A 22,963-nucleotide genomic window follows, 5' to 3' on the forward strand; every position below is an offset into this window, starting at 1 on the left:
CAAGTTAACAGAATGCGCAACGCTCACCATCTGGAAGGAGGTAGGGCTTATCCGCTCAAAAAAATACAGATCAACGGGACCGTGCTACCGTCTTCGCTCTCGGCCAGTATGTCTTTCTCTGCTCCTACTGCGGGACCTACGTCTTTCGTGCTCTCGATGCCCATTTCTTCCGCTAGATTCTCTGGGAGGTGGAGTTCTTGAGTGTCGTCGGCGTGTATCCCTAGATTTGTCTACTTCGTCCCTGTCGCCACTCCGACTGCGTTTTCTTCGGCGCTCGGAGTGATCGGGAACGTCAAAAACCATTCCATAACCTCGATGGTGATGGTGCTCGTGGCTACTGGGGCGCCCATCGTCGCCCCTATATCGACGAGTTTCTTCTAGGTCATCTCGGCCGCCATACCCACTAGTTTTGGTCCGCTTGGGGCCTCTGACGATGTTGTTTGACCAAAAAGTATTGCTTTTCGCAACGGATTGCGAGCTAGGAGAAAATTACGTTAGGCGAAACGAAGTACATGGTCTAGCGGGTTTAACGCACAAGTCAACCCAGATACGGCGGTCATCAACGAGTACGTTTTGCATTTTGAAATAGGCCTGCGATAACTATCAGCCACAGCATCTCCCGGCATATATTTGTGAGGAACTTACCTGTTCAGCGTCCTCACGCTTATCAAACTCGATAAACGCGTACTGTAGGGAATCACCAGTCTTTTTATCGCGAATGACTTGGCAACTCATGATAGTGCCAAAACGCGAAAAGATAAGCTCCAGATCCTCGTCTCTCGTTACGGCGTTGAGTTTGCACACGAACAAGACGTTCTCAGGGGGGCGGACATTAGCGAATGGAAGGTCTCCCACCATCTCGAGAGTTAGCGCCGAGGCGGCCGCCGCTTTCTCGCGCCTAATCCGTTCTTCTTCCTCTTCAGGAAGAGTCGCCAGCGGGTCTTCATCTTCAGCAATACGAGTGGAGTTGTCTGGAGGCCGTGTCGGAGAGGAAGGTGGTTGAACCAAACCTGGCGGATCGGGGAAGGGGTCATCTACATTCGAAATCCACTGAGACTTTGGAAGTGATGAGCTTTAATAAAAGACGTACCAAGAATAACAACATGCCTTATCCGAAGGTCCTTCAATGGGCGTCCATCTTGATCCACAAAGATTTCATTCATCTTGTCAAGCGTGTCCAATCCCTCAACTACATGTCCGAAAACGGCGTGTTTGCCGTCCAGGTAGTCAATCTGGTCCCCGAGAGTGATAAAAAACTGACTTCCGCAGCCTCCTTTGTTGCCCTCCAAGGCTGGAGCTACAGCCATGGAGACTGTGCCTTTATGCGTATGCTTCAGCTTTGGGAGGATCTCTGGAGGGAAGTATCGTGGTATCGGAACATCGGAGGAAGATTTGGAGGCTAAGAGCGAGAAAATGGATTCACCGCCCGTTCCGGTTGCGGTTGGGTCACCAGCTTGTGCGAGGAAGTCTTTTGATACTGTATGACGAAACTATAAGGCCAAACCAGTGGTAAAACAGGCAAGTTACAAACCATTGAAGAAAGCATTCAGGTTGTAGTAGTACACTTTACAGAGTTTCAGGAAATTCTCGCATGTCCTGGGGCAGGCCTCAACCTCGAGATCGATGACTATGTCGCCCAAAGACGTTTCAAAGAGAACGGACATGAGAGCAAACCGTGAGAACAATATTCATTCCATATACAAAAATAAACCATGAATAAAATAGATCCATAGCAACTTTCTAGTTACTTTGTTGTCCTTTTCTTATGCATAAATCAACTCGAGGATGCCTTGTCCTCAGCCATCGCGTAAAGGGCGGCCTTGTCCCCACTCCCATCCACCATAGATTTGAACATTCCACCATCCTGTTTAAGGAGTGCACTAGGAGTATCAAACTCAACCTAGAGAGAGCAATTAGTAATTGCGCCAGAGCCAGAAAGAGCTCGCAAAGCCGCTTACAATTTTTCCACTATCAAGAACAAGCTATGGAACATTAATTTCAGAGTGACTATTGGTGATGGACCGGAAACTCACAATTTTGTCAGCATCCATGATGGTCTGTAGACGATGTGCAATCGTGAGGACCGTAACATCAGCACCGACTTCGTGTCGTAGAGTAGTTTGAATGATAGAATCAGTTTTGTGGTCTAGTGGGGAAGATGAGCAATTGTCGTCGTTGACAGTAAGCCAAACCCACCTATAGCAGAAGTGGCTATCGAGGAGAGGGTGGAATATTAGCCATGTCTTGACTTCGGAAAGTGCGTCGCTTACCTTCATCCAAGATCAAAAGTTTGCTTCCCCTCACAATAGCTCTAGCCAAAGCAATGATTTGTCTTTGTCCGACAGAAAGATTCCCTCCGCCACTTGCAATGCTGCTATCAAGCGTGATTCGAGCCTCATCCGTTTGGTCTTGAAGCGAGAACAAGCCGGCAGCTTGTAAAGCAGCGTTTAGAGTTGCATCGTCATGTTGCTCAAAGGGATCCAAATTGCGTCTCAGACTTCCACTAAGAAGCTCAGGCTATAGCGATAGTTGAGTGAGGTCAGCTTGAAGGCCAGGCGCATACTCACCATTTGAGGGATGATCGTGATATTTGAGCGAAGCGCATCCAAGTTCACATTGCTTGTGAGGAGGCCGTCGTAGTACACCTCGCCCTCCGTCAAGATACACCGCAGCAAAGAAAGTGTCAGTGAGCTCTGCCAAGCCAAGTAAGTATCAATTAAGAAAGGTATCGAGAAGTATACCTTTCCACTGCCAGTCCTGCCAACTACACCAATCCTTTCGCCAGAGCTGATGTTGAATGATAGATCATGGAGTACTTTTGGTCCAGTCTGTTACCAAATGTCAGACGGCGCGGATAGGCGAAGCTTGGTCATTTACCTTAGAGTAACGAGCAGACAACTTCTCAACACGCAGTTCACCACTCGTTGGCCACGACGCAGGGGGGGTTCCAGCTTCCGTTGGTTTCGGTTCGTGTTCAATATCGATGTAGCCTTGAATACGCTCCAAACTATGGTCACGACTATATGAGCCAGCTCACAAGAAGAGGTTCACACACACCTGTTGGCCTGTACTTCGAACTCATTGAAAATTCGCACGAGGTATAGAATCATCGTCGTGAACTCGACGGCCATGTTCAACGAGAAACCAGTGTTAGCGGCGTTAATGCTTTTCCCGTAGACAAGGTACGTGGCGAGGGCAGTGGTGAACATGGCACCTAACAAGTCCATGCGAACACAAATCCAGCGGTTCAGGTTGTATGACGTCCTCGCAGCTCTGGTATAGTAATCAATGCGTTTGAGCGACTCGTTCCTGAAGGTATTTTCAACGCCATAAGCTCGTAGAGATGCTGAGAAGGCATGAACAGATGAAATTTGAATATCTAATAGGCTGCTTACTCAGTCCCGCAATGGCAGCCGCAAAATGGCCTAACAAAGGCGACTTGGCATTGCTGTCAAAAAAAAAAAAAAAAAAAAAAAGGAGAAAGTCAGTTGACGTTGTGCTGAAACGAAGTCGAGGTACTCGCCTCATCTCTCGCTTCGTAGAAAGCTGTGCTTTAATGTAGATGTTGCCCAGGTAAACTCCGACAACTCCAATGAACAACCCTGGCCAGATGAAGATAGGCGTGAACAAAACAGATGCGATGAGCCTGGCAATCATGGAGAGGCCAAGTTCCATAACCCATGAGAAGTATTGAGACAATGTGCTGTCAACAACACCGATATCCTGTGTGCATCGAGTAATGATACGAGAGGTCGGAGTTTCATCCAGCCACCTAGAGAGAAAATTTGATTTTCACAACGTGGAAGGTTTCAAGCCACTTACCGAAGTGTGCTTCCAAGGACGGAGGTGACCAGCACCCTGTTGATGGTTCTTGATGCTCTCAAAGTTGCGATGATGTAGTAAATATTGGCAAAGCTGTAGACCATGATGTTTGCGACAAGGATGGACGAATATTGCCACATGTATCTAACATAGAAAGTGGTGTCAGACACCGATCATTTGGAGGATTGCGAGAAGACGTACCGGAAGACAGGAACTTCGCTTGGATGATGAGTTTCATACTGAGAGCCCCAATGACCAAGGAACCAAACCGAGAAGGTCAGAGCGATATCCTTGAGGACATTTGCCGACATCCAAACAAAGAAGAAGAAGAAAATATGGTTTCCACTAAGGGCATTGAAGAACAACGTCATAGATTTCCGGCTGACACGTCCTTCCTGGATTTCTTCCGCAACCACGAGCTTTCCGTCCGACTTGGTTACTTTTTGTTCTTCAATTGTAGCGGCTAGCTCAAGCTCTTGTTCTTCGCGTTCCAGTTCACGACCCAGGGTGGGATCAACAGCCAGGGCAGCCGAGATATCGTTACCGTAGCTCTGAACTTTACCATCGGCGCCAATCGAAACGACAAAGTTTGCGATAGGGCTAGCAAGTGCGACATTATGGGTCTATACAAATGGTTTATCAATAGACCCTACAGAATCATCGCTGGGAACATACCACGAGGAGGATAGTCCTGTCTTGAACAAGGTCCCCTTTGAAGCATTGGTCGATGATATGTTTGGATCTGTTCGGCCAGTCAGGAGGGATACGAAATCACGGTGTTAGAAACTCACGTATGGACGTCAAGGGCAGCCAAGATGTCATCCAGGAGGATAATCTCAGCGCTCGAATAGATAGCCCGGGCAAGTGTGACTCGAGCCTTCTGTCCACCACTGAGAGTAAGACCCTTTTCGCCAACCTCTGTACGATCTCCAGCCTCAAAGAGTTCAAGATCGCGCTCCAGTGCACATTGTTGAAGAACTAAAGAGCGTTAGGGTAAGCCCAATCTCTAATCCGCGAAGACGTAACTCACCTTTCTTATACCTCTTCTCGTCGAAAGGAGCACCGAACACAATGTTATCCCTTATAGTCTCATTCTGGACCCAAGACTCCTGCGCTGCGTAGGCGATCCCGCCAGCACGAGGGAGGTTGAACCAAGAGTCCCCAGTTGGTGGCGTAAAGTGCATTTCACCAAGTAATGCCATGAGTATGGACGTCTTTCCGGAGCCCCTGGTAAGAAAGGAAAGGTGAGCAAAGAAAACAAAAATTGAAGAGGGCGAACTTACGTAGGTCCAATGATAAGATTGATAGACCCACGTTCAAAGAACAGTTCACCCTCAATGCGGAGCTTGTAAGCACGAGACGAAGGTGTCAATGAACCATCATCGGGCATCGATGCCGACCAAGTGAATTCCGCATTGTTGAATCCAATAACGTCTTCGTGGTCACCTTGGGAAAGGTCGATGACAGTCTTCGATGCATCCTTCGCGAACGAGTCCAAAAGTTCGGTCTCGCCCAAAAACTTGTCAATTCGGTCCAATGAGACTTTGCCACGAATGGACTGGGTGACCATCCAGGAAACTCGATGGAGCTGGTTGCGCAGGATGTCGAAGACGGACATGCTTGAGAAGACTTTCGAGGCTGTTAGCTGTTCCTTCATGACGAGGGTGTATATCGCGTAGGTGATAAGCATGGTGATTGTCGGAATGATGAAGCTGAATATGAGGTTTGAATGTGGCAATGCATTCTTTTCATGAAAGCCACGTACTTGATCATATCATTGCACAAATCCAAAACCTAGCAAGGGCAAACTGTAAGCCCGACAACAAGGAACGGATCCGAGTGATGCACCTTGTCCTTCCACATCCAGTTCAACTCCTCTTCTCGGCGCTCTTGGATCTTCTTGTTCATCTTGCCCTCCCATCCAAACAGCTTGATCATCCGGAGAACGCCCACCGCTGAACAGACCAGTCAGGTTACCAATGTAATAGGTTGTAGAGTAACGTACTCTCGGTCACTGTCTGGACTCTAGCATCGATCTATCAAAAGTATCATCAATCTCTATCACGAGGTGAAAATGAGACAAAAGGGTAATTACCATTGCCATCTTCTTCTTCTGGACACTTTGTATAAGACTTGCAATATAGCCAGGCAGAGGAATGAGGGCGATAATGCTACCAAACCCAACAAAGGCACTCCATCCAAGTACTTTGTACAGGAACACCATCGCGAGGGTAACCTCGAGTGGGACCAGGTATACTTGACATAGGGTCAACAGTTTCTTTCGTGCGATGAACAGCAGAAAACGCACTAATCATTAAGAAATCTCTAGCTCCAGTGATATTATTCAGATCGTTAGTGATGAGGTTGTTCAGCTTCCCGACAAGATTATCTGCTTTCTTTGGCGCTGTCGCCTCAGCTGGAGAATCTTTTTTAGTAACAGACGGTGCTTCTTCCGTGCCCAGCACAGTAGCAGAATCAGTAGACCCTTCTCGCTCCGTAGAATCATCCGTGACCGAGCTGGTAGAAGACGAGGTAGGTTCAGCCGGCTTCTTCTTCTCCTTTTCGTCTGACTCCTCTGCCTCTGCCTTGAAACGAATGCGGAGACTGTGGTCGAAAACAAGCTGGACGAGCAGAGCTTCGCAGCGCACGAGGGTTCGAGTCATGGTGAAGATGTAGGATTGGAAGCTGATCGACATCAGCATAGGGCCGAGGAAGAGCCACATTATCCAGAACCATGGGCGAACGAAGGAGTCCGCACCACGGGTTTCTAGATAACTAAACAATGAATGAGGTTTTGTGAAGTTGGAAGAGCTGAGGGATATGTAATTACTTCAAGATTCGGTTAATGGCGAGAGGAGAGGCGAATCCGAATACAGCTTGGCCAGTGATACCGCATGTTGCGAAGAAGTAATCCTTCCCTAGCGAAAGGCATGAGAAATCAAGCAAAGGCGGGAATAAAGACTGTTTACCAAAGACACGCATAAGATTGAAGAAGAGATGTTGTTTCTTCGCACCTTTGAAGGTGTCAAGATGCTACAATGATCATTAGACTGTAACGTATCAATAAGCCCTATGAGCACGTACCACGAACGCCTTGTCAGTCAAGACTTTGGAGCGGTCATAATCACACAACGGAGGGAGTTCATCATACGGCAGATGAGCCACGCTATACGCCTTGAAAATAGTAGTATCCAGGAACGTATACACGAGGGTTGAAAATAGACACGCTGTCTGCTCTACATTTGGGACTTGCATAGGATCCTGAAGATTCGAATGTTATCTACACAATTCCCGTCACACGCAAAAAAAACTTACGCGGGGATCCACCGGTTCGTACGCGCGAGGAATAAAGAGCGGGATGAACGCAGCCGTGAAGCTCAAAACTCCGAGCTTGGCCCAGAGTAGTGACCCTTCCGACGCGTCGATTGGAGTGAGGGTATAGGTCGCCAGGGGCCACACGTCTCTGTATAAGTAAACGGCGAGAGCCATAAGCAAGATGCCGATGTTATGTCTTGTAAAGAGTGTGTTCCATTTTTTGCTTGTCAAGGAAACGAGTGCGAGAATAGATGTGTATATCTAATATAGAGTGAGAATTGGGTATTTCAGTGCCAACGTTAAGAAGACTTACATATGTCGCGATCATTGCAACGTCCGGCCATTCCTCCCGAGCGACTTCTAGCCATTGTATGTGGTGTATTCCCTTATGACGGAGAACGAAGGTTGCCACTGATAGCGCCACTAAGTCCAAGCATCCAAACAACCGCAGGAATTTGAACAGGTAGATGACAGCCCCTCCATGTGCACAAGCATGCTCCTTAATCTTGGTGGAAAACGGCTGTCGACGCGTCTCGTCGTCCTCTCCGTTGAGTCCAAATTCCGGTTGTTCCTCTCGCTTGCGCAACCGTATAATGGCATGAACGAATAATGCACTAGCCGATACTAAAGCCGCAGTGACAGGGATGAATAGTGTGTCGTTGAACCTGGACAACGTCAGTTACACAGTGGCTCCCCCAAATGCGAACGTACAAGTCTTTTGGATGGTCGAAGGTATAAGCAGACATGACATGCTGGAGGCTCGTCTGGTATAAAGAGGCGTCCATCGCTGCTAACGAGCCAGCAGACATGGACCAAGGGTAAAATGTTGTAGAACGCGCAAGTTTAAGTTAAGAATTTTGATAACGCGGCGAAAACGCATGACTCATTACACCGCGTGGGCGTCTGATACATACATGAAGTTCCCTCGCAGAAGTCCGCAGAGGGCGGCCACTAGACGATATCTATAGGCATTTATCAGCAGAACCTCAATTTGATATAGATCTGGGGGAGGAAGCCAGGGGAGATTGGACCCAGTGAACTGTGATTGATGTGAAGAGAGTTGGTGAGCAACCCAACCCACAGAATTAAACGTCGTTAACGATACTTATACAGTGTCTGGGATGAACGTTGAACGTAATGAACATTGATATTTTCAAACATTGAACGTCAAAAAGTCGGATGTCTATCAACTGACTTCATGCAATTGCAATCAGTGGACTTCAACAACTTCATCGGATCACTGGCAGTTTTACGCGGAGCCAATCCATGTGCTCAACTTGAATGCGTCGGTACCGACGCGACAACCATCATACCCTGCCACCACATTTGACTCGACTGCGATAGCGCGGTGCATGGATGAAATCATTCTTGCACGCCAGAAAGAGTGATGAGATGTCCACGACTGGCCGTGCCTTTGACAGGTCAATAGCTTGCTCGAAGACGGCGCACTACTTCACCGTCCCCCTTGCTTGAGTATTGTGAATACATATTACCCAGCTCACCTCTTTGGATTCACCAGGAGCTATCGCCCGACGGCGGCATCCACCCTGTATGTTTTTCTCAACTTGTTATGATGCACCACGCTCACATTTACTAGTATTCAAGGTGTAGCAAGATTAGATGCATTATTTCTGGATTCCAGCTTAAAAAAGGTAAATCGAAAGTATGACATTCCTGGGACTGGATAGCGGCGTAGCGCACTTCCTTCCTTCCACATCACTAGCCACGGAAGCAAGACCACGACCCCGGTTTACTTGCAAATTGACATAGATATACAGACGAGCGCTTCGCATGAGATGTCAACGTTTCAGAAAACTCTTACCAATGTTCTTCCCCTATCTTCACGCTGTCGACATCTACGCTCCCCTTGAACCAACGATCCTTGTCACTGATCTTCACGTCGTTCCCACTCATCATCCTCTTCTCCATCTTCCCATCCTCCGCGAAGGTCCAATCCTCCAGCCCATAGCATCGCCACCACTGACCCAACTCGTCATGAAACTCGTACCAGAATTGGACCGCAATCTTGTTATCTGTGAACGAGAACAACTCCTTGCGCAGGCGGTATCCGTTCTCCACGCCCCATTTCTCTGTTAGGAACTTCACGATCTCATCCGTTCCTCGGATGAAGACATCACGATTTCGCCAGATGCTGTTGGGTGTGTAGGCGAGCGATACTTTCTGAGGATCACTGAAGGATTCTTGAGCATCGCGTACCATCCATATCTAATAATCTATTACCGCGTGTTCCACAAAGCCTGTGCTGCTTTGACTTTCTTATGAGCTGTGTCTGCACAGAAAGGAGGGAGAATGTCGGCCATGAGTGTAATGTTGGATGGAGCTTGCAAGTTAAACATCTTAGATATATACTTTGCTAATTTTAGCCAGTCACGCGGGAGTTACAAGGGAACCGCTGTGCTACGTGTATATTGCTATGGTACTATACGAGGTATTACATAAAGACGATTCTAACCTATAGCTACAGCCAAAGAAAATGCAGTGAATCATACACCCCGAGGATGAAAGCGACATGCGAAGAGTGCAACCAGATAGATGATGTTGGCCCGAGTCCATGAGTAAAATATCTCCAGAGATGATAAAAGAGTGACAGTCTTGTTTCGTGAATGTGCAAGATGGTCCTGTTATGTCATAGATCTTAAAAGAAAAAAATCATCAGCATCGCTGTAGGCGGAAGAAAAATGGGAGGAGACCAACACGATTGTGGGATAAACGATAGCAAAGCGCAAGCGTGTTTAAACATGCACGAAATTTTGAGTTGTGGGATTCAGTTGTCGTGAATATTTTCCATCCCCTTCTAAACCTTACCGTTTTGTACTCCCCCCAGCGCTAGATTTTGGAGCCGAACGTCTCGTGGAGCCAGATGGTTTCCCAGGCCCCACCGCAGGTGGTTCAGCAAGGTTTTGCCACTCGTCCAACAACCGTTGCCCAACAATGGGCTCCAGCTCAGTACCATCTCTCGACACTTTCACCTCTCGTTCGTGATTCCAAGGGTTCCGTAGATGTCGAATACGGTAGAATGGCAGCTTCTCCGTGCAGAGCCATTCGATTTTGAAGCAATCCCCCCATGCATCCTCACGGCCACCAGCTCCTCCCTCCGGCTCGTCACCTCCTTCTGCAACCTTGTCTTCAGCCCTCTCCAATCCGCCGTCGTCCTCTTGATCTTCAGCCTTCTCCTCTTCAGCTTCCGTTACAACTTCTAAAGGCGGGACAACCTTAGAAGAGGACTCTGAGGTAGTGCCGTGATTCCCCCTCATGGCTCGCACAGGCGCTGATGCATCAAGCTCAAAGCTGTCTGCAGGAGTCGGTGTCAACGCGTTCATGGTAGGCAAACTCTGCTTTTGATATGGTGTGCGAAGAGTGAGCGGCGATTGGGGCTTGCCCAAAATGGCCGGTGCAGACCGGGCTTGCTGCCTATGATGTAAACCTGGAGTCGTTGCATCACCTGGCTCCTCCGTTCCTTCCAAGTTCAAAGCGGGACTGCCATCTACAGGCATAGGTGAATTCCCCACAAACTTGCCGGAGGAAGGGGGGAAGTAGGCGTTTGACAACGACTTTGCGGCCGATTGGCGGAATGGGCTGGTGGGTGTCATCATTTGCATCGTTGCCTGAGCTGCGTCGGGTGATCGTGATGAACGGCTTCCAGAATCATTGCGTGATGCCCAAGAAACATGAGCTTCGCTGCGACGGACAGGACCAGCCATCCTGATGGTGCGAAACAGTTTAACAAAAGCAGCCCTCCAGGATTGAAATACCTCACCTTGCATAGCCGTAGAATTCTCCGCTCTTGTTCACCCCAAAAATGAGATACACGTCTTTGCTTGTGCGGAAAGCTTGATCCAATATACCCTCATTGTGCTTCTGCGTTGCCCATAGCCCGCTTTCCACGCTAAGGTCCAGGTCGTACTAGAAAAATATAAGTTGGGCTATGAAAATTACGTAGAGAAGGCATCACTTACCCTAGTAAGCGACTTAAGAATGAAGTATCGCTTTGGAAAATAACGGGTGAGGACGCTAGAGTCAGTTGACGCATATGATCCGGAACTGCTAGAATGTTTGGAATGAGCGCGCTTCAGACTCTCGTGGTCGCTAGATAAGGACACAGACGCCAAGGGGCGGGAGAGAGGGTCTGGGTTACCCATGGTTGGCGTGGGACGATCAGAGGCTATCATAGGGGCACCTTTCATCGCTTCTTTAGCCTTACCCTTCTGATCTTTTATCCACTGTACGTGCAATCCCACCCCACGTTGCCCGCCAACGCCTGCCTTCAAATCGTCGTCCTTTCTTCGGACCCTGCAAACGAGCTTGGGACACCGGGCTTCTTGTGGTCGCAGCTGCTTGCCGTTAAAACGTTCAATTGCAGCGTGCAAAGACTGTTCGCTATCAAAGTTGACAAAAGCGCAGCTGGAGCGTGAAATTAAGAAGATGGACAGCACTCCTGAGGCCCAGGCGTCGTTGTTAGGGGAGTAACCTTCTGGAGGCTGGTTGAAGAAGCGCCACAATCCGTCATGAACAGAATCAGAAGGTACATTCCCTACCCACATAACCCATTCAGAACGGTGGGCGGGTGGATTAGGGTGGTAGGAACGACGGATGACAGGTTTATCGGGAACCTGAGATTGTCCGCTCGCGGCTGAATCAGGATCGGATGAGGGACCGATGTAAGGGGAATTATGGGATGGTGCTTCTTCGGAGGGGGGACGATTGGGTGACATAGGGAATGGGTTTCCAGACGACGGAGACGCAGAATTATACGGTCCGTCTAAATCACGATGGCCCGTCTGGAAATATTGGAAAGGGTAACGGGGCCCATACGATGGTGGCGTGCTTTCATAGCCCTGGGGCGTCATGGCATGAGGAGGATACCACCACGCACCTGTTGGATCGGCTTCTGGTGATGAAGGGGGAAAGTGCTGGTGTTGGCCATACGCCGCTGGCCCATAAGAACCCCGGTACGCGTTGGTTGCCGTAGGAAACGATTGGGAGTATGTAAAGTGTGGAGCAGAGTATCGGAATGGAGTCGTGCCGATGTAAGGCGACAGTGGACTGCCTGGACCAGCAGCGGATGGTGACAAGGGAGAATTTAAGGCATGACCCTGGTGCGGCGAGTAAACTGGGGAATTTGCGGCTCCTGTGAACGAGGCGTGTTGGGAAGAACCATCTAGAACATTCGAATACGGATAAACAGGAGGAGGATGGTGTAGCACGTTCTGGTGGCTACCAAGTATATTTGTCGACGCCGCCATGTTGTTGTCTGGCACTGTTGGATGGTGAAATGCGTGTGGGTATGTGAAGGACGGCTGTGGATGGCCCATCGTCACGGGAGGTGGGTGTGGCGACATCGGATATTGTCCAACAAAACCACTCCCTTGATTGAAAGGCACTCCGGAGGGTTGATGATAATGGAGAGGGGGTCCCAAAAAACTCGTAGGAGGTTGGGTGTTTTCATGAGGGCCAAACGGGGGTGGCAAACCGTAGTTTTGAGTGGTTGGGGAGTGGGAAGGTTGAATTCCGGGAGGTCTGCTACTCGACGTCGCGTGGGGACGGCGACGTCGATTGGATCCAGCCCGAGCGGGACCAGACATCGAAGAATCTGCCGAGGCTCTACTTTCGCCACCATACATGGAATCACACGAGGTACCCAAACCACTTTCACCGTCAGTTGGTTTTAAAATAGGCGAAGTGTTTGTGGCGGCAGAATCATAAAAACCTGCGGTTAGTGGAAGAAATTAGTCACACACTTAGAAGGTGCTAGAAACGCGACTTGCTAGAAATCCCTTGAGTTGTTGGAACCGAATCAAAGAGTTGCTCTAAAGTTAAATAAGAAACGGACGTAAAAAATTAAAGCAGAAGAAAGGAAAAGAGGACAGAAGAATACGTAACAGGAGGTGCGATCCCCTGCTGTTCTATGATGGAGTTGAACACAAAGTTGACTTGAAATGTTTTTTCGTTCGTGGCTTCAAGTCCACGTGGAAACGTAGCACGTGACTCACCTTGTCCAGTCTTCGCCATGCTGCTTTTTGAGTTAGGGCCAGGAGTTGGGGGACTGGGAGGAGTGGGGAATCGAGAGTCGACGTCTTCACTTGTTGGCATTTTAAACGGCCTTTTTTTGTAAATCGCTTGGGTGCGAGAAAGTTCGTGAAACTGCCTGACGCGAGAAAAACAGGGTGATGATGATTTGGAGGTACCTCGTGTAAGGTCTCCCTGAGTTTCTTTCAATGTGAGTTGTGTAAGACAAGTGAGTTTCTATAACTTGGAAGTCGTGAGAACAATGACGTTATCCCGTCATGACGATTGTGATCGCCGCAAAAAGCGTTGTATCAAGGCTGTGTGCAAGAACGCCTCCAACAAGTCAAGATTCTTCAGTACGTCAGATTACGCCCATAGCCAGGGTTGTAACAGTAGAACATTAACCATGTAGTCGGACGCATTGCCTCGCAAGGGGCGAATTGATGTGATAGGCAACAGAAGAGTTTGGTATGTCAGGTCAAAAGCCTAGCCATAGTGTTTGGCACCCTCCGAGATTTAGCCCCCGAGCCTTGCCAATCGAGCCCATTGCTCAGAAGTTCGTGAGCTTGAGACTAGAACAAGGCTCGATATCATGAAAGGGGCAAAGTTGTCTGGAAGGCCGAAGGCATGGCATCGTTGTCGCCAGGCGGTGTGTGGACAGTTCTCTGTGTCTTGACCGGATCATGCGATAGTTTCCAATAGGGAAAGATGAGTGTATGAGGTTCAAGCAGGCTGAATTTCACCACTCAGACGAAGAGAATGATAAGAGTCGGGCAGAGATCAAGAAGGTGGGGAAATTCAACCGTGAATCTCCCTCAAATTTGCATCAAATACTCCACCAACCCAATTGCTCGGTTCATCTAGGCTAAGTGGTTTTCCATTTTAACCAGGAAGATGTGACGTAAATGAGAATGTAGGTAGCTCAAACTAAGGTTCAAAATACTACAAAAAGCACTTTGCAAGCCCAAAGTCCTTTTTCCACTTCTTCCCGAGCATCATCCACTTTTTTTGCATTTGATTGGGTTTGAAAATTGAAAATGTGGAGAGGCTTAGGCACAGGCCTCGAACCTGGGCCCTGGGCCTAGAACGCATGCATCATGAAAGGCAAATTCAAGCAAATTGAAAAGAAAGAAAAACACACGCACAGATCTTGATTCTTGGCGGCTTGTAAGTTACAGAATTAATCCACGAGAAATCGAAACCCTAAACGAAAAATATAGAGGATGCAGAAAGTTACATACTTCACCCAGGATGGACGTATAGGAAGGAAAAAGAGAAAGTGTATTTTAAACACAAGCGTTGCGCTCGAGTGTTGTGACGCCCACTGACGCATCGTCTTGCCAATATTCAACTGGAAGGGGCCGGTGGCCGCAACTGATTTTGGAACATTTGTTCGAGTTTCAGGGACAATTATCAGCCGAAGCCCGAAGATCTGCGCTGCATGACCGCTCAAGCTCTCTTAAAAAATGGCCAGCTCTGATTTAACCTAAGAAAGATGAAGCGGCCATGACGGGGAGGACGTGCGCATGGAATGTGTGCGCAAGGTTAATGTGGTTGCACCGAGGAGAAGCGGTAATTTTCCTAGCAAGTAAGTAATCGGACATGAGTTGATTGCAGGCATTGAGTATTCAATGGACTCCTTCACATCTGTAAAGTAAATAGTTTCGAAATGAATTCATTAATCAAGCTCAGATGAAAACATATTGAGGATGTTAGTTACACATAAAATATGCCTAGTGGTTGCAATTTAAATGAGTTGTGAGTAATCTCGAAATATTGGGCATATTCTGAATACATTTACTAGTACATAGTATATTATTGAGAAAAAATGCCGCCAATCAACGTACGTCTAATCGGGTGCCTATTGGGCAAATATTCACCTCTCCTCGGTGCTGCGATCTGTTGCAGTTGATTCGTTGCGGCACGGAGGCATTTCACGTTGGCTTCGTGATTATGTAACTTCATAACGATCATGATCGAAATCTTAAATTTAGCCCCACTTGCATGACGTCACCAAGTGACGATGGAGTAGCTTCCTGAAAGTTCGCTATACATTCTGAGTTCGAGCAATCCTTGCGGAGGAAAGTGGGGCAATAGACAGACACCCGAAGCTTTCTAGTCCTAATATGGTCCTGTAGGGTTTGCTCCGAGCAGAAAGAGACTTTGGAGTGGTCGACGATACTAATGCAGTTAGTAGCTAGAAGTCCTGTCATGACGTCGAAAGGCTTGAAACCATGAAATGTCAAACAAATGTTGAGTCGCGGATCCGGAGTGGTGCCTCAACCTCTATACGATACACGTTTCTAGGAGTAGATTCGCTAGCTCCACGTCTGCGCGCGGGCGGGACGCTTCTGCCTCATTAGTTGGGTGGAGAATATAGTAAGAATAGATTGGTCTTACGACGACTATCTCATTCATGAAGGTTCCACTTTCTGGCTTCACGTGGCTCTAGCCCCACTACGTGAAACATAAAACATTTTTTGGATCCTTGGAGTGCAGGTTATAGCGGTATGCTGGACGCTGACGACGACCCATGACGGAAGAGGATGATGCAAAGCACTATGTTATAATTATAATGGGGCGATGATATAGAATTAACCAACTACCGACCGTTCACGCGAGGTCAAAGTGGTGATGTAGATTACTCGTGAATTCCGTCAGTTTCTTCGACACCGACTCCAAAGCAAGAATCCTACACTCCGGTGTCAAGCATACGCTCAAGGGGAAGTCATCTTCTAAGATCTTTCGTATGTGCGAGAGCCGACTGACGACATCATTATCAGACGCCGTGGATGGATGCTCAGCCGCGGAGCCCCACCGAATCTTCCACGCGCTAATACATCGCGAGTGAAATTTGCATCCCTTTGCCTGCTCCAGGATCGGCGCAGTTGCGTATAGGTGCTTTGAATATACAAACAGGGAATGATATCCTTCCAGGAGGTGCATCTTTTGCTTCATCGAAAGGTGCTCGAAACTGGGGTCACAGACCTCAAGCATACGAGGTCCGACGTGAATGAGATACGCATAGTACGCATGACCAAGGAGATGTCGAAGTCCATACTGCTCTGCCAGCAGAAGCGCAGGAAGGGCAGGCAGTTCGTGCAAAAGCAACCGCCGTACCCACTGATCCTGGATGCACAAGACCGACGGTCGATGTCGAAAGGTCAACGCCAACTTCATCATTCGAAATACGACCAAATGCGATGCGGTTCGCAAAGGTGATTCTTGGCAATTCACGACAGTAAAGAAGGCCCCCAAGCACCAACTCCTGAGGTTTTGGAGGCCATAGTGGCAGGATAGTTCGGAAAGTGAAAGCAGCTGAAATAGCGAGAACTTGCGAAAATCTAGTTGAGGGCTAAGTGGACGCGTTTAGATGGGTTGAACAGACGGGAAAAGGCAGACTACACACTAGGCGGCGAAGGCCGATAATAGCAATCTAAACTGGGGAGCTGTATGGCCTGACAAAACGATGGGATCGGCAGCCGACATGCCTTTTCCCGAGGTAAAGGCGATGATCTCGAGGAACTCCGGAGGCATCTGAGCAAAAAACTCAAGGGGCGCCTAGAAAGCATCTTAGTGGGATGGGTACAGGAAGATGAAAGAACTGACCTCGAAGAGATTCTTCTGCACTCGCACGACACGAACATCCCTTTCATCCACCTCTTTCATTTCATTCCGCAGTGGCGAAGGTCGACAGTGTCCGCGTCGAGAAAATTTCGTTGTGACCGTAAGTCGGTGGTCCACGGTGGATTGTCTATACATAACCATGATCAAAAAGACAACAGAAGGTCGTCCTTATAATAAGACGCCATCGCCACCGATAGAATAATTAAGGGGGATTGAATGTGGCACTGTGGCCCCGGCGGTGGCCAGTGTAAGAAGACAATACCTCAAACCTCTGGTCGGGATGCTAGCAACGAGATAAGCTTCCAGAACCCATGACACGATCGGGCCACCTTCGAATTGCCAATTGTTCTTTGCGGGTGTGTACACAATTGGCGGAAGCGCTGGTGATTTGTGCAAGGATGACGACTTCTGGAAAAAGGTTGACTTCCAGAACAAACAAAGCTCTAAACTGACATGTTATTATGCAGACTAGTAATGTACGATAATATGTCAAGGTAACCACAACTCGATACTTGAGATTGAGGGTATAGATACTGGGAATGGAGCGGAAAGAGGGCGTTCAAGAATGCACCGGAACTGACCCTCTCGATGTTGGAATAGGCCTAAGGAAATGGTCAGGTAGTGTTGCGTCCAAATGAGCGAGAATCGTGGAAAGTCCAGCCGCTGACGCTTGTATGCAACCTGGATGGGTGCTAGGGCATTGATTGGTTCTAGTTCGCATTTCTAAGATAGCCGACCGAGGGTTCACTGTCTCTTCTTTCTGCATGAAAAGGTAGACTATAGTGCTCCATTGATGATCCCACTCGAATTTGCAGATCGAGGCGTGGTGTATGTCAGGACAAGCCGGGCACTTGACAATCTGCGGGGGATTGACAAAAAGAAGCCTTTTGAGGTAGTTCGAGAGCGAGAAGTAGCCCTGTTGTAAACATTCGGCCTGTGACGAGGTCAAAGAAATTTCTGGTCGTGCGAAGGCTGTGGAATTTTCCGCAGGGATAGGTTTCATCTTCAGTAATGCCTCGTAATAAACCTTCCCTTGGAATCTTCGCAAACCATGCCGCTCTCCAAATGCGAGAGCGTCTGCAGTAGACATAGTTTCATCCCATTGAAGACGAGAGATCCATGCGGATTCTACCTGTTCTTGGAGGGCGGGTTCGTTGCATAAGATTGCAGCGGTGAGAACTTGTCGCAGAAGGGTGACCGTCGAGGCCTCCAGGAAACGAAAGCTTTGCCGCTGAGCACATTTCACCAGAGCGGCAATCGACCATCTTTCGTAGGAAACAAAATGGTACTTGTTCGCAATGATTGCGAGGTTAGCTAACCTGGGGATGTTGATGGTGGAATCATCCTCTTGCAAGATGACTTCCGTCGGGCTATATGGCGGTTAGACGTTTGATAACTTGGGCTAACTTTGAAACGTACAGTGCGTACAAAGCCCAACAAAGCGCACTTAGTTCTTCACAAGAGTCAGCCAGTAGAAGAGGGCCTTCGTCAGTCGCGTCGCGACCAGATACTCGAGGTGCCACTGCATCCTTGAACATGTCGGCAAATGCTGAAGAGTCACGCGACAATAGAAATCGGTGCACCTTGGGGTTATCATGAGCCCGCTTGTATTGCCAATGGTGAATGACCTACTTTGAACAGAGTGCTTTCGACGAGGATGGTGAAGTCCCCATCCTCCTTGTAATACTCCAGATCAAGAACAAAAAAAGGAGTCTCGCGTTTCGTGTACACGAATTTCTTTTGAGATTCTGGCGAGCTCATGCTGAGGGGTCTAAGTGGCTGGAAAATATTGAAAAGGGGTGAGTGTCCTCCATTAAATAGTGTAGCCAGTGGCCCTTGAGGCTTTTGTACCAAGGTTTGAGATCGACAAAGAAAGTGGCGCATTGTACACTCCCTACTATGGCTGTTTGTTCGATAAGGTGAGAATAGCAGATTCATTGCATAGGATAAAGAAAGATCCCTGTTTATGTTTTTCAGCATCCATCTCGCTTCAAGGGCGAAGGCAACTTGAAAGACTGACCGACCTTCTTCCATCGACCGACAAAGTGCCAGAACCTTCCTTCAGCTCTAGCGCCTCCTAGAAACCACCCCGACCCGTGATTACATCCCGATTGCGATGAGGTTGCGGATTGTTCGATCTCTGACTTGAGAAGCAAGGCTGAAAACTGAGTCCATCCATCGAGAGCTGGTCGCGAGTCTAGAAAATTTCAACGGGTAGACCCCATAACATGAGCGCTAACATTCGCAAGTAACCAGAAGTCAATCTAGTGCGTTCTAAGTATCAAGCTGGAAGTGCGCAAGATTGATAAGTTATTCTGAAAGAGTATAAACACGAACAAATAAGTGTCCAGTCATGTCAATCTCAACAGACTTTCCATCTGCTTCTGTTCAAATTGAGGCCAACTTCATCCAGTTTATCAGCCTACATCAATCATAGTCAAATCAGACGTAAAGATCGAGCATTTGGCGGAGCAAGTCCTTCCATCCCTTGACGACATCGCTAGATTGTGTAAAACTGCAGGTTTTCATGATGGGAATGGCTTGTGCATCCACACAGAGGGTTTTCCTCGGTATTGGGTTAAATTCGGTGACCTCACCGTAGGCGAAGGTCTCACACAGGATTATGTCGCACGTATCGTAAACGCGGACCCCTCGAGCACCTTTCGCGTTCCAGAAGTCTTCGTAATCTTTTCCATCGGGTGGTGTCGCCATATCGTCATGGAGTTCGTCTCAGGCAAGACAGTCGCAGACCGCAAATCACTTGCCACAGGCAAATACAAAGAGGAGGATCTGAAAGCCGCTGTTTCTGCCGTCAGACAACTCATTGAACTCCGAGTACCTGCAGACACCCCTCCAGGACCTATTGTGGCGGAACTATCGGCCACGACTTCTTCGTTGAATGCAGGTCAGCTGTCAAATACCCGAAGGTCGAATATCTCCATCGTCAGATCAAACGTGTACGTCCTCCACTCAATTCAACTCCCCAGTATTCATTGACACTCCTGCACAAGTTAGCCAAATGTCGAAGGATTATGAACGTTGAATTCGGCAAGGAAGCCCAAGAAGACTTGGTTTTGTGTCCATCCGACTTGAACGCTGCCAACTTTCTAGTCGACGAGTCAGGCAGATTATGGGTCATTGACTTTGGCCGTACTTGCTTCATGCCACGCTCGTTTCTTTCATACTCGTTGAACGAAACGTATGACCCCTTTACACGCCTGGTGCAAGGCGGCGTTCGATACCCGGAACATCCCAATCTTAAAGCGATGGTGGCCGCCGCAGATATTCTTACGATTAGTGGTAGAAACACTGTTGGTTAGTCTTTCTTGTTCATCCTGTTTTTGCTGCACTGACTCAGTCATCAATGTCAGGTTTACCCTTCTGAGCTTTTGGGTAGTTCTTAGAGGGGTCTTCATCCCCCCCAAATCCAAAGATAAGGTCGGGAGTTCAAGGGTGTGCTATATCATTTTCCGAGCGTCACGCACTGTGGGCGCGTATAGCCTCAAAAGCTCGTCAGCTCGTGTGCCAGAATGTTGTTGGTGAGTTCTCTTTTCCTCATTGGTATCGCTGTCGTTTTTCGTCGTTCTATGATGTTTGAGGCATTTGGCTTTACGCAGGAGCGCACCCTGCACTGCAGAAAATTATCTCAGCTACCTTCGGCAGGGCTACTTTGGTAGTACTTGTCCGCTTTTTCTGAACTTTTCTCTCTTCGCCGTTTTTCTGCAGAAAAACTTACTGATCCGTCCCTTTGCAGGAATTCTACTTCTTTGACCCCTTCGTGAAACGTTTTTCTCCCAAATTCCCCTGATTATGTGACGGGCCGTTGCCTTGTTCAGACAAAGAATCGCATTTCGAGGTCCATAGCTGAATTTTTGCGCCGCATGGTCTCAAACCACGACCAATCAAGCAATTGCTCAGCTGCAACCTCAAAACATCAAAGGACCCATCCCCCCTCATTCTCAGTTTATCCCTCCTTCCTACGTTTACGCAGCTTATTGGCATCCCCCCTTGTTCAAAATGTCTAACTACATCATCGAACCTCCATCTGAAGGGCGCTGCATGTCGAGATTCTTCACGCTGGTCGCATGGTGGCAACGGGCAATGAGGCCCTAGATATCGTTAATGCTAGAAAAGACAAGAACCACGCCTATTACTTTGACATTGACCCTAGAGAAATGGATCCGAAAGACGGCACTCCCTTGCGCCGAATAATTCCTATTTCGATGAACGTGGAGAACCCAGCAGCGAGTGTTGCTTCCAACGAGGGCCACCACGGCAGCCCCGATGGAAAAACATATTGGGGATATGATTCCTTTGGGAGAGTCAGCGGTACCAGCAGCAGCGTTGGAAGCACTGGTAGTTTTGGCAGCGTCGGCAGTGTCGGAACGTGTCCCATTGATACTGTCGTCGATGTTCTCAGGGTCCATCCATTCTCACCATCTTAGCCATGCATGCTCGAGATCAAAGTCCGCGCTTACGCAAAACAGTCCAACTCTACGCCCGCTTCTTTATCATTCCGCCATTCACGATCGACTTTCGAGTCCGGGCGCGGATAATCTTAGTTAGGGAGACTGGGGGGCAGTACACACATATTATTGTCCGAATCAGAGTACAGGTCAAGTGGACTCAGAAAGGCAAGTGGACTCAGAAAGGAAGCTTGCTACCATCGTAGTTATAGAAGGAAGCCGTAGAATCAATAGTTACTTTCTTCGCGACTGCCAAAATTCCCGCAGACGACTGAGCAGTAGTGATCTGAGGACTGTTCTTAGCGTAGGTCTCCATCCACTCCTTGATCTCGTCGCCCAAGTCAGTCTGTACCCAACCTGGGTGGACGAGAGCAACTGTGACGCCTTCGTGCTTGAGGACTGCACCCCACTTTCGAGCCAGCCTGTTGAATAAAAACGTCAGAGAAAGTATCAGTAGAACGGACAGTAGACTGGGATGCCGACATGTTCAAGGCCGCCTTGGAGATAGAGTAGGAGTTGGTGATAAATGGCCACGAGCCCCCAAGTTCGAGTGACCCAAGGACAGATGTGATGAAAATGATCTTCTTCACAGCGGACTTCTTCACCAAGGGCAAGAATGCGGAAGTCACTCGAATAACGGCGATGGTGCTGAAGCTGAGTTCGTCTGCGAATAGCTTCAAGTCACTAGATTGATGTAGCATAAGCGTTGAATATATAAACAGTCAGTAGAGGGGAGCGCACAGGTCCTCGAAGGAAGTCATGGGCTGTGGCATGATGCCCGCATTGTTAATTAAGTAGTCGAGACCGTTGGGAAGGAGCGTTGCCACTTCCTCCGCGGCTTTCTCGATGCTCGCGACGTCGGTGACGTTGAGCTCGATGAGAGCGAGGCGGGTCTTGGGGTATTTCGAGGCGAGTTCTTGGAGGCCTTTGGCCCTGATATCGCGCGCGGTGGCGATGACAAAGTTATTCTCCTCTTTCAACTAGAAACGATATGTTAGTCCAGGAAAGGCGCACGCAAAGTGGTGGTGAGGACGTACGAGATCGCTGACGATGCTGAGGCCAATACCCCTGCTTGTACCAGTGATTAACCAGGAAGGCATGCTGTTATTGGAGCTGTTGTTGGGTTGTGATCGGGTGCGTTGAATGTTGAAGTGGTTGAACTGGAGGGTTTATAAAGCCAAAAACATTGTTGCAGCTGACGAAGACGTAACGCTGGCCAAGAACACCGATTGAATTATTGTGCCAGGGATACTACAACGTAGGAAGCGTTGGTAAGTATATTCTTAGTAAAAGGCCATCGATGTGGTGTCTGCCCGATGCCCGAGGTCAATTCCGCTTTGGGTGAGTCAACAGTTCTCGGATTTCGGACCTGTCATTGTATAGCCAAGAGGCGTAATACAAGATCTTAAGCTTCCGCAGAGAGGACGCGTCGCCCGTCCACTTTTTTGGCCCTTGCAACGAGTTAGAGGAGACTGGAGATTGTCGTGCAGTTGCCCAAAAGGAGACGCTTGTGTCGCGTATGCCCAGTACAAGTCATCTATGCCATCTATCTATTATTTTGTCGAGAAGAAGTCAGTCATATATATGAGTCGAAGGAGCTCTTCTGTCGGAGAATAGGCAAATACCGGTCCGAGAGTGCTGCTCAAACGAGGCGGGAATGTGAGAAACGTCTTTGGATCACTGAAGGGCTCTTTGCTTGATTTTGA

General features: G+C 48.5%; 7 protein-coding genes across 7 annotated transcripts; 1 reads left to right on the forward strand and 6 right to left on the reverse strand.

The window, feature by feature from the left end:
* Window positions 1–84: 84 nt before the first annotated feature.
* On the reverse strand, window positions 85–1,664 carry LACBIDRAFT_246231 (uncharacterized protein; the record flags this gene model as incomplete). Its single annotated transcript, XM_001877200.1, has 5 exons — window positions 85–478; window positions 536–591; window positions 646–1,034; window positions 1,091–1,477; window positions 1,532–1,664. 5 exons carry the CDS (start codon window positions 1,662–1,664, stop codon window positions 85–87), a joined length of 1,359 nt encoding a protein of 452 aa, XP_001877235.1.
* Window positions 1,665–1,670: 6 nt separating this feature from the next.
* Window positions 1,671–7,946, reverse strand: LACBIDRAFT_383113 (multidrug resistance-associated ABC transporter; the record flags this gene model as incomplete). Its single annotated transcript, XM_001877201.1, has 28 exons — window positions 1,671–1,900; window positions 1,959–1,982; window positions 2,034–2,146; window positions 2,197–2,211; window positions 2,271–2,517; window positions 2,568–2,693; window positions 2,742–2,828; window positions 2,878–3,007; window positions 3,058–3,346; window positions 3,396–3,448; window positions 3,524–3,772; window positions 3,823–3,966; window positions 4,024–4,445; window positions 4,498–4,564; window positions 4,614–4,800; window positions 4,853–5,049; window positions 5,106–5,534; window positions 5,588–5,616; window positions 5,671–5,777; window positions 5,828–5,858; window positions 5,918–6,078; window positions 6,131–6,597; window positions 6,653–6,740; window positions 6,792–6,855; window positions 6,907–7,083; window positions 7,138–7,398; window positions 7,451–7,802; window positions 7,849–7,946. 28 exons carry the CDS (start codon window positions 7,944–7,946, stop codon window positions 1,775–1,777), a joined length of 4,740 nt encoding a protein of 1,579 aa, XP_001877236.1. The 3' UTR covers window positions 1,671–1,774.
* Window positions 7,947–8,955: 1,009 nt separating this feature from the next.
* LACBIDRAFT_246464 (uncharacterized protein) lies at window positions 8,956–9,458 on the reverse strand (the record flags this gene model as incomplete). The annotated part of the gene is made up of 2 exons (XM_001877202.1): window positions 8,956–9,328; window positions 9,379–9,458. 2 exons carry the CDS (start codon window positions 9,456–9,458, stop codon window positions 8,956–8,958), a joined length of 453 nt encoding a protein of 150 aa, XP_001877237.1.
* Window positions 9,459–9,959: 501 nt separating this feature from the next.
* Window positions 9,960–13,248, reverse strand: LACBIDRAFT_312062 (uncharacterized protein; the record flags this gene model as incomplete). Its single annotated transcript, XM_001877203.1, has 5 exons — window positions 9,960–10,860; window positions 10,916–11,061; window positions 11,115–12,865; window positions 12,924–12,965; window positions 13,149–13,248. The coding sequence occupies 5 exons, from the start codon at window positions 13,246–13,248 to the stop codon at window positions 9,960–9,962; spliced, it is 2,940 nt and encodes a 979-aa protein (XP_001877238.1).
* A 2,529-nt stretch (window positions 13,249–15,777) lies between these two features.
* Window positions 15,778–18,552, reverse strand: LACBIDRAFT_323850 (uncharacterized protein; the record flags this gene model as incomplete). Its single annotated transcript, XM_001877204.1, has 8 exons — window positions 15,778–16,224; window positions 16,289–16,508; window positions 16,628–16,725; window positions 16,774–16,918; window positions 17,054–17,239; window positions 17,373–18,161; window positions 18,211–18,374; window positions 18,424–18,552. 8 exons carry the CDS (start codon window positions 18,550–18,552, stop codon window positions 15,778–15,780), a joined length of 2,178 nt encoding a protein of 725 aa, XP_001877239.1.
* A 1,138-nt stretch (window positions 18,553–19,690) lies between these two features.
* LACBIDRAFT_312064 (uncharacterized protein) lies at window positions 19,691–20,176 on the forward strand (the record flags this gene model as incomplete). Its single annotated transcript, XM_001876768.1, has 3 exons — window positions 19,691–19,748; window positions 19,807–20,106; window positions 20,163–20,176. 3 exons carry the CDS (start codon window positions 19,691–19,693, stop codon window positions 20,174–20,176), a joined length of 372 nt encoding a protein of 123 aa, XP_001876803.1.
* Window positions 20,177–21,435: 1,259 nt separating this feature from the next.
* On the reverse strand, window positions 21,436–22,357 carry LACBIDRAFT_312065 (uncharacterized protein; the record flags this gene model as incomplete). The annotated part of the gene is made up of 4 exons (XM_001877205.1): window positions 21,436–21,679; window positions 21,741–21,941; window positions 21,999–22,237; window positions 22,295–22,357. The coding sequence occupies 4 exons, from the start codon at window positions 22,355–22,357 to the stop codon at window positions 21,436–21,438; spliced, it is 747 nt and encodes a 248-aa protein (XP_001877240.1).
* Window positions 22,358–22,963: the final 606 nt, after the last annotated feature.

This window comes from Laccaria bicolor, genomic scaffold (assembly GCF_000143565.1).
Source record: "Laccaria bicolor S238N-H82 LACBIscaffold_4 genomic scaffold, whole genome shotgun sequence".
Taxonomy (NCBI): Eukaryota; Fungi; Basidiomycota; class Agaricomycetes; order Agaricales; family Hydnangiaceae; genus Laccaria; species Laccaria bicolor.